The sequence below is a fragment of the Anastrepha obliqua genome, chromosome 3 (assembly GCF_027943255.1).
Source record: "Anastrepha obliqua isolate idAnaObli1 chromosome 3, idAnaObli1_1.0, whole genome shotgun sequence".
In the NCBI taxonomy this organism is placed as follows: Eukaryota; Metazoa; Arthropoda; class Insecta; order Diptera; family Tephritidae; genus Anastrepha; species Anastrepha obliqua.
The window spans coordinates 73,853,808-73,868,318 of NC_072894.1; the positions used below are offsets into that span (position 1 = coordinate 73,853,808).

General features: G+C 35.6%; 2 protein-coding genes across 4 annotated transcripts in view; one reads left to right on the top strand and one right to left on the bottom strand.

Annotated features, from left to right (window-relative positions):
- Window positions 1-5,995, bottom strand: part of LOC129242568 (protein boule) — a 61,149-nt gene extending 55,154 nt beyond the window's left edge. For all 3 annotated transcript variants that reach the window (XM_054879293.1, XM_054879294.1, XM_054879289.1), the window contains exon 1: window positions 5,794-5,995. The gene's annotated coding sequence lies outside the window, so the exon portion shown is untranslated. The remainder of the gene's footprint in view (window positions 1-5,793) is intronic.
- A 4,934-nt stretch (window positions 5,996-10,929) lies between these two features.
- LOC129241295 (valine--tRNA ligase) lies at window positions 10,930-14,444 on the top strand. The gene is made up of 7 exons (XM_054877544.1): window positions 10,930-11,079; window positions 11,133-11,572; window positions 11,635-12,900; window positions 12,962-13,411; window positions 13,510-13,966; window positions 14,043-14,227; window positions 14,288-14,444. Exons 1-7 carry the CDS (start codon window positions 10,974-10,976, stop codon window positions 14,336-14,338), a joined length of 2,955 nt encoding a protein of 984 aa, XP_054733519.1. The 5' UTR covers window positions 10,930-10,973; the 3' UTR covers window positions 14,339-14,444.
- The last annotated feature ends 67 nt before the right edge of the window (window positions 14,445-14,511 follow it).

The following is a 14,511-nucleotide window of genomic DNA, read 5'->3' on the forward strand; positions in this document are numbered from 1 at the left end:
CACATTAACTACTAATGTTCGTGTGCAGTTACAGAATGATCCAACAGCTGCTGAATTTTCCGAACATTTGTTGCAAATTGGAAATGGACGAAAGCTAATTGATAAGAATACAGGCATGATCACACTTCCAACTAATTTTTGTACCGTAACAGAATCAAGAGTACAATTAGTGCAAAATGTATTCCCAAATATTGCACAAAACTATCGAAATCAAGATTGGCTAAGCGAGAGAGCTATATTAGCTGCCAAAAATGTCGATGTCAATGAAATCAATGCCAGTATTTTGACTCAAATTCCAGGTGAAGTTGTCACCTATAAATCAATTGATTCAATCACTAATCCCGACGATGTAGTGAATTATCCAATTGAATTTTTGAATTCACTTAATTTGCCTGGCTTGCAACCACATCGTTTGCAATTGAAAGTGGGCGCAGTGATCATTATGTTGCGAAATATCAATCAGCCGAAACTATGCAATGGGACAAGATTAGCAGTGAAACAGACAATGAACAATGTAATAAAATCAACAATTTTGAAAGGCAAATTTAAAGGTGAAGATGTTTTGATTCCGCGCATTCCAATGATTTCAACAGATTTGCCTTTTGATTTTAAGCGACTTCAATTTCCCATTCGCCTTGCTTTTGCTATTACAATCAATAAGTCTCAAGGTCAAACACTTCAATTATGTGATTTGACCTAACCTATCCATGCTTTGGACATGGGCAACTGTATGTAGGATGTTCTCGAGTAGGGAAACCATCGTTACTTAATATTTATACACCGCATGAAAATAAAACCAAAATTTTTGTGTATCAGAAGGCTTTAGAATAAGTTGTTAGTTTACAATCATAAGAGTAAGTCACTAAAATAAATAAAACATTATTATTAGAATAAGTCACAAAATAATGGCCGAGCATGAATTAAATGATGAAACAAGAAAAAAACAAAGAACACTTTTCATTCATATTTTTCTTTCAAACAGCGAAGCGGGTGAGGGTCCGCTAGTATGGTATATACCAATTTTTATAATAATCGGTCCAGTAGTTTTTGAGTTCATCGAGGGCATACAGACAAACATTCATTTTTATATATAAGGAAGTGTAAATTTACAGATAATATTCATTGAGAAGGGTCTTCATTCCAACAATTTATAATTTAATGGTGTAATACCCACAACTCACAACGGGCACAGGCTACCTTTCACCCAATTTTCTATTTCGCTTCCGAAAAACTAAATGCTTTCAAGTTTTAATGTGGCGGAGATGAGAAGGAAAAGTAAGTCCTTTAAAGTTTTATGACAGAAGTCGGTTTCGAACTCACGACTTTTACAATTATAAAATAGGCGAATGCAGAACTACACCCAACACATGCACAAAAATATATATAGTACATATGATGTGCATACATACATAGTAACATAGTACCTACATAACCTTTATATAGTTTTTATTATGGCATACCATCAGATAATACATAAATGTGCGTCAAGCTGTATTATTTCAGATTTAGCATAGCAGACATTCTTATGTTCATGTGTATATCCAATTTCCCTCTCTTAAATTGCTTACACAGTGAAGTTACACGTGAAAAATTTCACTTTCTCGTACTTATGTATGTATGTAGGTAGATACGAGCACGTGTGTATGTATTTATTTTCATCCATCGCGCGCACTATCTGCCACCATACACTAGCTTTTCCGAATATATTCAAAAGCTCAGTCAACATCCACATCTACACACATACATAGCACATTTGACGAAAACGGCAATCAGAACGCCAACTAACGGAAAATGAACAACATCGATGTAACCAGCGCGTACTCCCATTTAAAATAACACTCTCTTCTATTTTTCTCTTTCGTGCATCCCTTTCAGCGCAATACTGCACATCTCACTAGCAACCCCACCAAACACAGTAGACTCCACACTCCTCTCATCTAGAAATAAGCACAGCAGACTACGAAACCAATGACACCAAACAGAGATTGGGCACTTCGCGTGTCTGGTTGACAATTTACCCGCATGTTCGTGTGCTGATTATTCACCAACTCTTGAGAAGCCAGTATCCCACTTTTTCAAAAAGGAAGGAAAGATCGCTAATCAAGCGTAAAGCATTCGCTAGTTATTATATCCTAGAAAAGTCGTTAATATGCTAAAGATTAGGATTAATCTAAAGATTAGGATTAAAAATAAAGGTTAAATCACAAGGAATCGTTACGTGTATAACAGAAAATCTAAAAAACTGGCCAAATCAACTAAAAATTGATTCAAAAAATTTTTTTGACTTTTTTTTGGTCAAAATTTCGAAATTTTTTTTTAACATAATACTAATTTAAACTACTTATTTGTTTCTATATTGTCTGTAAATTGCATTGAAATCCATCCAACGGTTCAAGAAATATTGATTTTTGAAAAAAACACGGTCCCGATTTTCAACATGGCGTAGATGACTCAATTTTGAAAATTTTTCAAAATCCTTTTAGGCTCGAATGTATCTTACCTAGAACTAATATTTCCCAAAGTTTCAAAGAAATCGAAAGACCACTTGCAAATCTCATATTTTCTGACGGAGTCTTACCCTTGTATCAAGCATTGATCATGAAAGTTTGCATTGTATGAAGACCTAAGTGTTTAGCCTTTCATAGATTTGGTTTTTATGTTTTATTTAAAAAAAAGTTAGGCCTCTAATCTATAGGTAAAGGTATAGTTCCTTAATTACCTTTGTGAGATTTATTGTCCTAACAAAAAATCTCTTAAAATAGCATTTTTGAAACTTCTCCGTTGGATAATGGTTGCTGAACAAGAACAGTACTATTATTATGCACGTGAATATGCCTCCATCGTTTCGAAAAGTATTAACGAAAAGTGGAATAAAATGTTTTACTGAAAATTTAAATAAAATTATCCTTATAAATCTTAATTTTTAAACATCTTATTACTTTCAGTGATTTTAAAACAAACAGTGGCGCGAAAAACGGATTGCAAGGAGCCTTTTTTTTAATATTGGCGCAAACCACATAAATCAAACTAACTTTTTACGAAAACTAGAAATATTCAACTAACATTCAAGGAATTGAAAATCAATGCGATTTTGTAGTCGCTTAAAATTTGCAGTTATTTTACCAACATTTCCTGAGTACTGCTATTGCATACCAAACATTTTTAAAAAATTCAGATCCAGAGGTTCAAAATATAGTTGAAAATTTGTGGATTTTTTCTAAATTTGGTATAAAGTTTGAACGTTTGATTTATATGATTTGATCAAATGATATAATTATTTTATTCTGTTATTGTTGTTGTGGTTGTTGTAATATAACAGCATAAAAATCCCCTATTGATATTTGAGGAATGTTGTTGGAGTGGGACTGCTTGGCCAGACATACACGTAAATCCGGCTCGTTCTAATAACGTAGAACAGACTATCGTTTCTGCCAATAGCAGTCGTTTTTCGACAGGATATGGCAAGTCTCTGGTTACCTTCAAAAACTGTTATTTATACGCATTTGCCATTCGGAGGCGACATAGAAAGTTAGTGTTTCACCTTAGCAGGACATCAGCGTGACGCGCGCTACACATTGAAAAGCTCTACCAAACACCTAAAAACAGCATATTTCTAATAGTGATAACCTTGCCAGTTATTTCTGGCATGAGAAACGGTCTTCATAATTTTGTACAACAGCTTGGCCTAACAAGAACAATACTAGTCATTCGACATACATACTAACGTTCCAATAACTCTTGTATACTCGCACATATTCTTTAAGATTTCTAAATATCATTTACTCCCTTTTCGAATGAAATCACCGCCAAAAAAGAATGTTGCGATTTCAAAAAAACGCAGCACAACTTTTCGCTAGCTCTCTATTCACCCAACCATTCGAAAATTTAAAAAAAACAATCATGACTATTTTGTTACTATCCGTTTCCACCACACTCGGTTTTACGTTACCAGAGCCATCCGCATTTATATCCTGCAAAAGACTGTCATTCCAGAAGTAAGAAGTATCATTCCACAAATATTTAGGGCTAATGCTTAAGCAATTACAACCACAACTATCTGTTTCAGCATTATTTTTCTTCTGCCGAAATTTAATAATTATTTACAAATCATCGCTTGTGCATAAAATGATTTGTTGTGGAAATTTTTTACAGTCCGAAAATTGTAATTAGGTATTTCATGCCCGAAGTGCTTGATCGAAAGTGACTGAATTTTTCTGCAACTAATTCTATAGAATGGTGTGTATTTGACCCTCATCGTGGATAATATTTTATTATTATAGTATACTGGGGCGGCAGCCCTTGGTCGGGAAAAATCCGAGCCATTCCGGTACGTAGAACCGGCTGCCATGGGAATATATATATATACTGGCACAACTACGTTCTGGATACTGTAGCAGGTTAAACTCCTACATATCCAGAATCGACCCCGACATACCAAACACATGTCCGGCATGTGAAGGTACCCCGCACGACACTAACCACCTCTTCACATGCCCCCTCAAACCGACTCATCTAACCCCCCTCTCCCTTTGGGCCCAACCTGTCGAAACAGCATGTTTCCTGGGCCTACCCTTAGATGAGCTAGACGAAGACGAACGATGATATGCCTACACTGACAGGGCTACCTATGCTGTTAACAACAACAACAACATATATATATATATATATATATATATTGTATATAATTGGCGGCCGCCGTAGCCGAATGGGTTGGTGCGTGATTACCATTCGGAATTCACAGAGACGTCGTTGGTTCGAATCTCGGTGAAAGCAAAATTAATAAAAACATTTTTCTAATAGCGGTCGCCCCTCGGCAGGCAATGGCAAACTTCGGAGTGTATTTCTGCCATGAAAAAGCTCCTCATAAAAATATCTGCGGCAATATTATTTATGAGGAGCTTTTTCATGGCAGAAATGCACTCGTAGGTTTGCCATTGCCTGCCGAGAAAAATGTTTTTCTTAATTTTGGTGTTTCCCCGAGATTCAGCGTGGAAATGTACCTTGTTTTTTGCCCATGCAATGTGCGATGAGAAAGAAAAATACTGTGAGACGTGACTCCTAAAATTTTGCGACAGCTAACTTTTGAAGTTTTGGCATCTCCGAATTTCACTTTTAGCATAATCTCCTTCGCCTACATGGCAACGTGCAGATATTGTAAAGTGTGGATTATATTGGATCAAAAAAATATGAGGGATGAGTTGTGAACATACCTGTCATCGGTGCCGCTTTAACTCAGTTTTGTTGTATCAACATTATTTCAAGCATTTTGTTGCATTATAATAGTTTATTCGTACTAAAAAGATCTGGAGTATGTTGGTGACTGTAAGGTTTCAGTGAATTTTTTAGAGAAATCTTAGGACAAACACATTTATTCTTTGTGCTTTTGCATTATATCTATAAGTCCCATTTGTAGCACATAAGAATCCCGGAAACATAAGAACTATCGAAATTCTGCTTTTCACACATTTAAACTCCCTTCCAACAACACTTTCAACGTAAATGGCAGGCGAACCACAGCAAAGAAGAACGTTAGCAAAAACAACAATCACGCCAACTTACGCCACCAGCTTGACACAGTGACCTAATTCGAGATTCTATTACTGGTTTTCTTGGACATTTTCTTCATGAGAACTTATGTTCTGTATGTGGCAGCGTACTTTTCTGCCATAGGAAAGCCAAATTCGCAGATTGATTTTCATTTTTCATTATTTTTTAATTGAATAATATACACGCTTAGATGGAAAACAAAAAATTGCGAAACAAATCAACAATATCTTCCATGTGACCACTTACCATCAAATTCTGTATGTATGATTATTGTTCCTCCCCGCTATTGCTGGAAAATTACTAAATTGTATAGCTGACAAGCGTTTTTCGAAAATATCTTCAATAAATCCTAGGATGCTAAATTTTTTTCTTCCGAAAAATCACAATTAATTATAATTGGAGCAGCAAGTTATGTTATCATCTCGTATTGTACGCTTTTGCCTTCTGTTTTACCTTTTGCAGTTTCTTTATTACCGACGTTTGACTAAATGAGTGATGCCACTCTTACCGGATTTGCAAAGCAAGAAAATAGTTCGATTACTACAACCCAATCGCACCGCATTAACTAGAGTATAGACGAAAGTTAAATACATGATATGCAACGAAACTCAGTACTTAAATATAATTACATAATTTGTCGTCCCTATTAAGCATTTGGCAGAAATCTGAAACCCTTATTAATTATAATTATTATTACCTCTTTCCTTAATGACGCTCATTTTTGTTTATCTTTTCCTTTGGCGTTTCTATCCTACTGCACACAGAACTAATCGATAACCAAGAGTTGCATCCTTGGTATGGTCGTTATAATATAAAATTATGTTCACATTGACGAGATTATCGAATCGGATGTTCCCATATACGATATTATAGAGGCCATAAACTACTTCTTCATTTTATTAAAATTTTTGAGTAATCTGCCCAACAAATGCTGAACAGTTACAACTATGGCACAAATACAATGTTCATAATCTACTATAAACCTAAACAATGGTTGCAACAATAAAACGACTAATTTTTGATAGATTGAAAAGAATTTGTGCTCAATTAAGAACTTTTTACTTAAGAAGATTACGACTTGGGAGTCCCAATTGAAGCGAAATCTATTCCGAGTGGATTTCAGAACTTCAAATCAATTTGAATGTACTACATTGCAAAAGCTTCCAATCGTTAACAAATCAGTAAATTCGTATTTATTTATCGCTGAAAATAAATACTTTGAAAAAGACTGTGTACTTACATATTAAAAAGTTTACCACAAGAAAACCAAAAGCAATGAAGAAATCATGTCCAATTTGTCGAAAAAACACTTGAATCTTATAAAATCTCAACTAGTGGAGACTTATAATACGTTCACATATACATTAATCACCGGTAAACCCACCAAATTAATCTAGCCGTTCACATATGGCAGATTACCTGCAAAATTGACAATCAGCTGTCAATACTGCTTTGAGAGATATTCCTTCATAGAAATTATTTTGGTGGAATATTTCGGTGTTTTTGGTTAATTATTATTAACGATTGAAGAAAATACAAGTAGAAGGAATAGCTAATTTAATGGCGCAATTATATATATATATAATTGGCGCGTACACCCTTTTTGGGTGTTTGGCCGAGCTCCTCCTCCTATTTGTGGTGTGCGTCTTGATGTTGTTCCACAAATGGAGGGACCTACAGTTTCAAGCCGACTCCGAACGGCAGATATTTTTATGAGGAGCTTTTTCATGGCAGAAATACACTCGGAGGTTTTCCATTGTCTGCCAAGGGGCGACCGCTATTAGAAAAATGTTTTTCTTAATTTTGGTGTTTTCACCGAGATTCGAACCAACGTTCTCTCTGTGAATTCCGAATGGTAGTGGCGCAATTGGTTGCTAATAATAAACAGTTGGAGGAAATCCGTATGCGACGTGTACTGAGGTTGCAAAAAATTATGGCAAGAATGCGCTTATTTTATAATAAGTAATAAGAGGACAAAACGTTTATGGACATACGCTTTTTTCTGTAAAATGAATCCATAATTAATAATATTTAACAAAATTTTATTAGAATTATGTTTACAGACCTGTTTTCTTTGCCGGCATCCATTTCAATTAGATTTTATTTTGATTTTTCTCTTTACATTCGTAATAACAATTATCGGTAACACAGAAAACCCATGATTATTTTAAAATGTCAGATTTTGGGAGAGAAATTATGTATGGGAAATCGTGTTTTTTAATTACGGATTTTGAGTTAAGTGCGAAAAAGTAGATCATCTACTTATATATGAACGTATTATTAAATTACGTAAACCAACTCGTTATATGTGAAACTGTTGTTGTTATTGTGTAGCATTAGCGTGGCAGTTATTTGACCTGTTTTTTTATATACAATATTTTTTCGCGGGCTACCCTCCAGTTTGGTTCCATTCTATATAAAAATGACCTCTGTGAAATTTGGTGCCAATCGGATAGGGGAAAGGTGTGCCCCCGAGCCTTTCAATATGCAAAATTTATCCCAAAATGACAAAAAATTTAAATTTTATTAAAAGTGTGTTTTTTATTTTACAGGAGTATATATACAGCGTAAATAAGTAGTAAAAAAATTTAATTGGTAAAGTATATTAAATTATACATATATAAATTGAAGAAGGAAATTATTATCTACACAGTATTTAGCATATATAGTTCCATATGACGCTTACTTCATTGCAGTTTAGTTTAATAACAACATATAAAAAAAAACTAAAAAAAAGAAATAACTCATTGAAGAAAATAAAATAAAAATGAATTAAACATCTTTATTTTTAGATATAGTTTGTTTATTGCTGTCTGGGAACTTCTGTCGATAGTCACTTACAACTTGGAGCACGTACTGCATTTGTCGCTCGTTTTTTGTATATAACTTATTAAAATCCTCTACTAGTTTAACACCTCTCCCCGCCGCAACGTTTGTTACTTTAAGTTTATTAACTACTTTTAAAGCTTGGACGAAATCTTCATGTTTGTACCTCTGGGCAGGATCTGTGCATAGGAATTCGTCATTTATGTTTAATCTTGCAAAGAATCGTTTTGTTTTGTTGAAGACAAATTGTTCAAGTCCTTGGTTTAAAAATTCATGACTTGGCTTGTTTCCACGGTTATCCTTTTAATACTTTTTTCACATTCAGCATCAGTTTCACGATACAACGCCTTTACCATTTTAATTTTTGATTCTGCCGTCACAGAGGCCAAGGCGATGGATTCAGGTGATAAATACCACAAATGATTTTTAATTTTTTGTAAAGCCACATGAGAGATGTCTTCGTCAACTGACCGGTATTTATAAATTTTGGAAAGAACACTGAAATCCAAAAATGGTGCTTTGGCTGCAGAAGGTGCACAAAACCACGTTTCGATATATATACTGATATACTGATAAGGAAAATGCAAATATCACAAATTGCATTTTCCTCACGCGGTGATAATTTAAATTCATCGCGAAACATGAATATCTTAAAGCAATAAATAGCCTTAGCCATCCACCTTGCATGATGGATAGCTCCTGGAGCGCGGAAGGATACTCCACGAGATGGTATTTCGCCAAGAAAAATAGCAGCCAATTGCAAAAATTCTCGATAATCCTCTCTCGATTGTTGTTCTTGCAACGTGCTTCGTATAAAATCAAGAACTCGGGAAACATCGACCAGATCCAAATGTTTTCTCATCTTCTTATTTACGATTCCGGTTTTAAAATTATTTACATTTATTTTAGGCCAAGCAGTTTGTAACTTTTTTAAGATTGGTACGGTTGGGTCGGTAGTTTTACCCATCTTCTCCTCGAAAACGGCTTTTAAAATGATTTCGTATATGTGATGGTGGCAAGGCAAATATAAGAGATCTTTTTCTAGAAAGCTTTCAATCAAAACACACGCACCATTAAAAGCGCCCGTATTAGAGGCAGTAGTGTCAAAAACCAATGCTTTTACGTAGTCCTGAAGGCCCCATTCCGCAAGGGTTTCGCAAACAGCTGTTGCCTGTTCTTTTCCACTCCCTGATTGCAATGCAGGTACACCAAGAAGTTGATCAGCACCGCAATTTGAAAGAATAACAGAAAGTCGGTCTATTGTCTCTTTACCTGTTAGTGATGGCAGTAATTTACTATGGAAATGGAAAATGGAAAATTTTTGACAGCGTTGTCAAAAAGCAAGAGTCGAAGGACTTGGTAGATTCTGCATTGAATATATTTTTTTTAAGCGTAATAATTTAAATTATCATTGTAATGTGATAAACTAAGTGCTCGGCTACTTTACTTACTACTAGTACTTATACTACGAATTTTCGGGTTTTTTGAAACTTTGAAGGCCCGGGGGCACACTTTCCACTTACCAGATTTACTTCAAACTTTTTTTCCACCATTTTTATATATAAAGGAACCAATCTGGGGGGTAGCACCAATAAAAAAATAATCTTGCAAAATAACTGCCACCCTAGTGTAGCATCATAGACATTCCCCATGAATGTTTGCGGAATGCTGCTGTGGTGATAGTGCTAGACCGACAGTCATGGAAAAGATGGGTAAGCGGTTAGTTAAAACTTAACATAATATTTTAGAGGCTGTAGATTTTAGATTCTTAAATTTCGGCCGTAGAACTGTGTTAGCAACGGTTTGTAGTATCAACATCTTCTAGCCCTTACGTAACTTAAGTTCAGTTTACGTCTATAGTACCTTTACTATAAGTCTTGGCTAAATCACCCCTTTAATAAATTGAGAGTATAGAAGGAATCCAGCTGGTCATATTTTCGATTTTTTAACTTTGAAAAATTAATGTGTGCATAAATTATTTCTAAAAATAATTTATTTGATGTAGCGCTATTGGAAGCAAATCATTAAACCAATGTAATAGAAGGAACAAAACCAAAATAATGATGGGTTTGGAAATCGTTCCCAATTTCTCAAGTTAAGTTAAGTCTAATAGAGTTGACGGTTAATGCTGAGTTTTTAAATACAGCACAAACCACTTCACTTTAAAAAAATCAAGGTAGACTTGAAGGATGAAGCTGAAGTTTTGCTTAAAGGAATGGCGTAAAGGCAATTTATATGTAATTCTCGCGTGCCGTTCGCATCAGTTTGATGCTTACACCATCCTCCTCATATACGATTTAAGTTATAATATTATATTCAGTTATATTATTAAAATATATGATATGAATTCTTTGTTATTCCATTTACCTTATTAGTTCAATGCGTTGTTAGATGGCTTACTAATAATTTCTTATGTCATTATTATTATGTTGTTTTAGTTTTTTAGAATATAGAACTATGACCTAATAGTGTTTGATGCACATTTATTCATTGGTAAGCGTTATTTTTATTGATTATATATCTGTGATATACCCTGTATGTCAGCTGATTTACACACTTCAATTGTTCGTTTTTTTGTATTTTTCATTTGAGATTGGAAAATGCAATCAAATATAAAAATTTCTCGTGTCACTAGCAGAGGATTGCTTTTATTGGGAAACAGTTATGAACATCGGATTTCATTCTGCCATAAGCATACAATCGCAGGTAGTATCGGTGCATTTTTCATTAATGAATTAATTAAAAAAGTTTAAGTTTAGCGGTCCCACCCTTGGCGCCAGGCTATGATCCGAGAGCTGTAGAAAAAAATAAATATGTACATCGAAAGCCCCAGAAACTTGTTGGTGGAAAACATGGAGCATTTCGCATGCTTCTGCCACCACCGAATGTAACCGGGAACCTACATTTAGGCCACGCGCTAAATGCGATTGTGCAAGATGTTATATGCCGGCAGCATCGACAACTAGGTTATGAGGTTGAATGGATACCAGGCACAGATCACGCAGGCATTGCAACGCAAGTGATTGTGGAGAAAAATTTGTTAAAAGAACGTGGCATTACACGACATCAACTTGGCCGAATTCCATTTCTGCTTGAAGTGTGGAAGTGGAAGCGAAAAAAGGGCGATAGCATCATTGACGATCTTCAAAAGCTAGGATGCACTCTCGATTGGGATAGTGAATATTTTACTATGGACGAGGTGAATTTAATTGAATTTTTTTTAGATATCATTCGTGCGAATTGTAGAATATATTCCTACAGAGGCAATCGCGCGCGGTCAATACGGCATTTATACGGCTATTTGAAGAAGGTCTGATTCGACGTCGAAAATCACTGGTTAATTGGTCATGCGCCTTGGAATCGGCTATTTCTGACATCGAAGTAGATTTAATGGAGTTAAAGGGACCCACCAAATTGGCTATTCCTGGTCATGAGAAGAGTGTGGAATTCGGACGAATGTATGATATTAAATATCGTTTATGTGATTCAGATGAAGAAATAATAGTTTCCACAACACGCCCAGAAACTTTGCTGGGCGATGTGGCTGTTGCTGTGCATCCTCAAGACCCGAGGTACAACAAATATCGTAACCAAGACCAAGTTCTTCTGAATCATCCTTTTCGTAAGGAACCCATTCCTTTGATTTTCGATGTAATGGTTGATCAAGACTTTGGAACTGGTGCAGTGAAAGTCACTCCAGCGCACGATCGTACTGATTTCGAAATATCTCAACTTCATCTGTTAGAGCCTATACAAGTATTTACAGAACAAGGCACAATTACGGAAGAGTTTGAAGAATTTAAGTGTTTGCCAAGATTCGAGGCACGGGAGCGAATTCTGGATTCACTGTCGAATCTGCAGCTCCTCGGAGCTACAAAACCTCACTCTATGGTGTTGCCAATTTGCTCACGTACAAAAGATGTAGTCGAATATATGTTACGACCACAATGGTTTTTACACTGTAGACCTTTGGCGGATGCTGCTATATCGGAAGTGCGCAGTGGTCGAATGAAGATTCAACCAGAGAATTTCGAAATTGATTGGTTCCGTTGGCTCGAATCTTGTCATGATTGGTGTATTTCCCGGCAGCTATGGTGGGGACACCAAATTCCCGCTTACTTTGCAAAGGATGTTGAAGGCAACACCTGCTGGGTAGCAGCGTTAAGTGAAGAAGAAGCCACGAAGTCAGCTAAGCTGTTACTCAAAGCGGAAATGTGTAGTATTGAACGTGATCCGGATGTTTTGGACACATGGTTTTCCTCATCGTTACTTCCCTTCTCTGTATTTAATTGGCCCTCGTCTGAGTACAAGACACGCTATCCATTAGATTTAATGGCGACCGGGCATGACATTCTATTTTTCTGGGTTGCTCGAATGGTAATGCTCGGAGTAAAATTAACAGGTGAGGCGCCATTTAAAAAGGTGATTTTAAATGGAATCGTTTGCGATGCGCATGGCCGAAAAATGTCTAAAAGTGTTGGCAATGTAGTTACGCCACAACAAGTGATTCAAGGCGCCAGCTTAGAGGTATAATTATTGAGTTATTTTTAAATATTGAATTTAGATTTGTAGTCTGCTCTTGTTTCAGGATCTTGAAACAGAACTGCAGGCATCACATGATGCTGGGCTACTTAACAAGGAGGAATTGAAGAAATCTTTCAAAGGCTTGCAAAAAATGTTTCCAAAAGGCATACAACAGTGCGGCACAGACGCACTTCGTTTTACCCTTTGCAGTCATAATATACAAAATCATTTTATCAATTTTGATGTGGCCGAGTGTTATACAAACAAACTATTTCTCAATAAAATTTGGCAGGCAACACGATACACTTGCAATGCTGCTGAAAAGCTGAACTTATCTCTGTCGGAAATTGAAAGCTTGGAAAATTGTCCGCTAGGTAAATGGGATCGTTGGATACTCAGTCGATTAGCTGACACTTTAACAACAGTTGCACAAAGTATCGATCAATATGAGCTTCATATGGCCACTTCAGTACTAAAGCAATTTTTTTATAATAACTTTTGCGACGTTTATCTGGTAAGCATTTTATTTACTTATTTATTTTTAGTTTTATATTCTTAAATGAAATAACCAAATTTTTAGTTGAATGAAAAAATATAATTTGCTTCTCACAGGAAACCACGAAACCGGCTATTAATGAAGGCACGGCAAATGGTTACATAAATTGTGCAACACTGGCGACTTGCCTTAGTTGGGGTCTCCAGTCGATGTCTGTTTTTACGCCTTTCATTGCCGAGGAGTTGCTGCAATATTTGCCACGTGGTATTACCCTGCAAATAAGTAAATATTTTGACGCAGATATTGAAGCGGAGATAGACATGATATTGACTATTTGCCAAGCCGTTCGACAACTGAAAAGCCAAAATAAGATATCGAAAAAACATGAACCATGTGTTTACATATTTGCGGCGGAGAGGACAACTGCTGCTCAACTGGAGTTACATTTGAAGGAAATGACTGCACTCACATTAACTAAAGAGGTGTTTGTTGAATACTTAGCTCCAACTGAACTGAAACAGCGTATGCAGAACTTCCAATTCTTTTCAACGGCGAAACATTACTGCTCCTTCGGTAATAATAATACTTAAAGATGAAGTAACAAAGAATTAATTTTGATATCATTTCATTTCAAATTTTCAACGCTTAGGTTTACAAGTCAATACAATTTACGAGCAAACGCGTCAGGAACAGAAGCAATTGCCAGGTAGTACCTTGAATCAAAAGAAACTAGAACGTCTTCAAGCGGAATTGGACCGCTATCGCATGAGAATCATTGACGTAGGCTTCCAGCGTGCGGCCAGTGAAGAAGTGCAAAAACGTCATAACCAAAAGGTTGGTTCATTTGTATTCAAATGGAAATATTATTAAAAAAATCTATTTTCTTCTGTACAGATTCAGCAACTAGAATTAGAAATAAAAAATATAACAAATTTGGGCAGTTGAATGGTGCATTGTCAAAATTAAAAACGAGTAACGTTTTGTTAAGTTAAATTTGTTGTTGTTACCTTAATATATACTGAGTTTAATGAAATTGGATTTATCTAGTAAATATTGAACATTTTAATGTTTTCAGTGAGCCAAGTAAGAAATTGTGGAACAGCTTATCATTACCCATA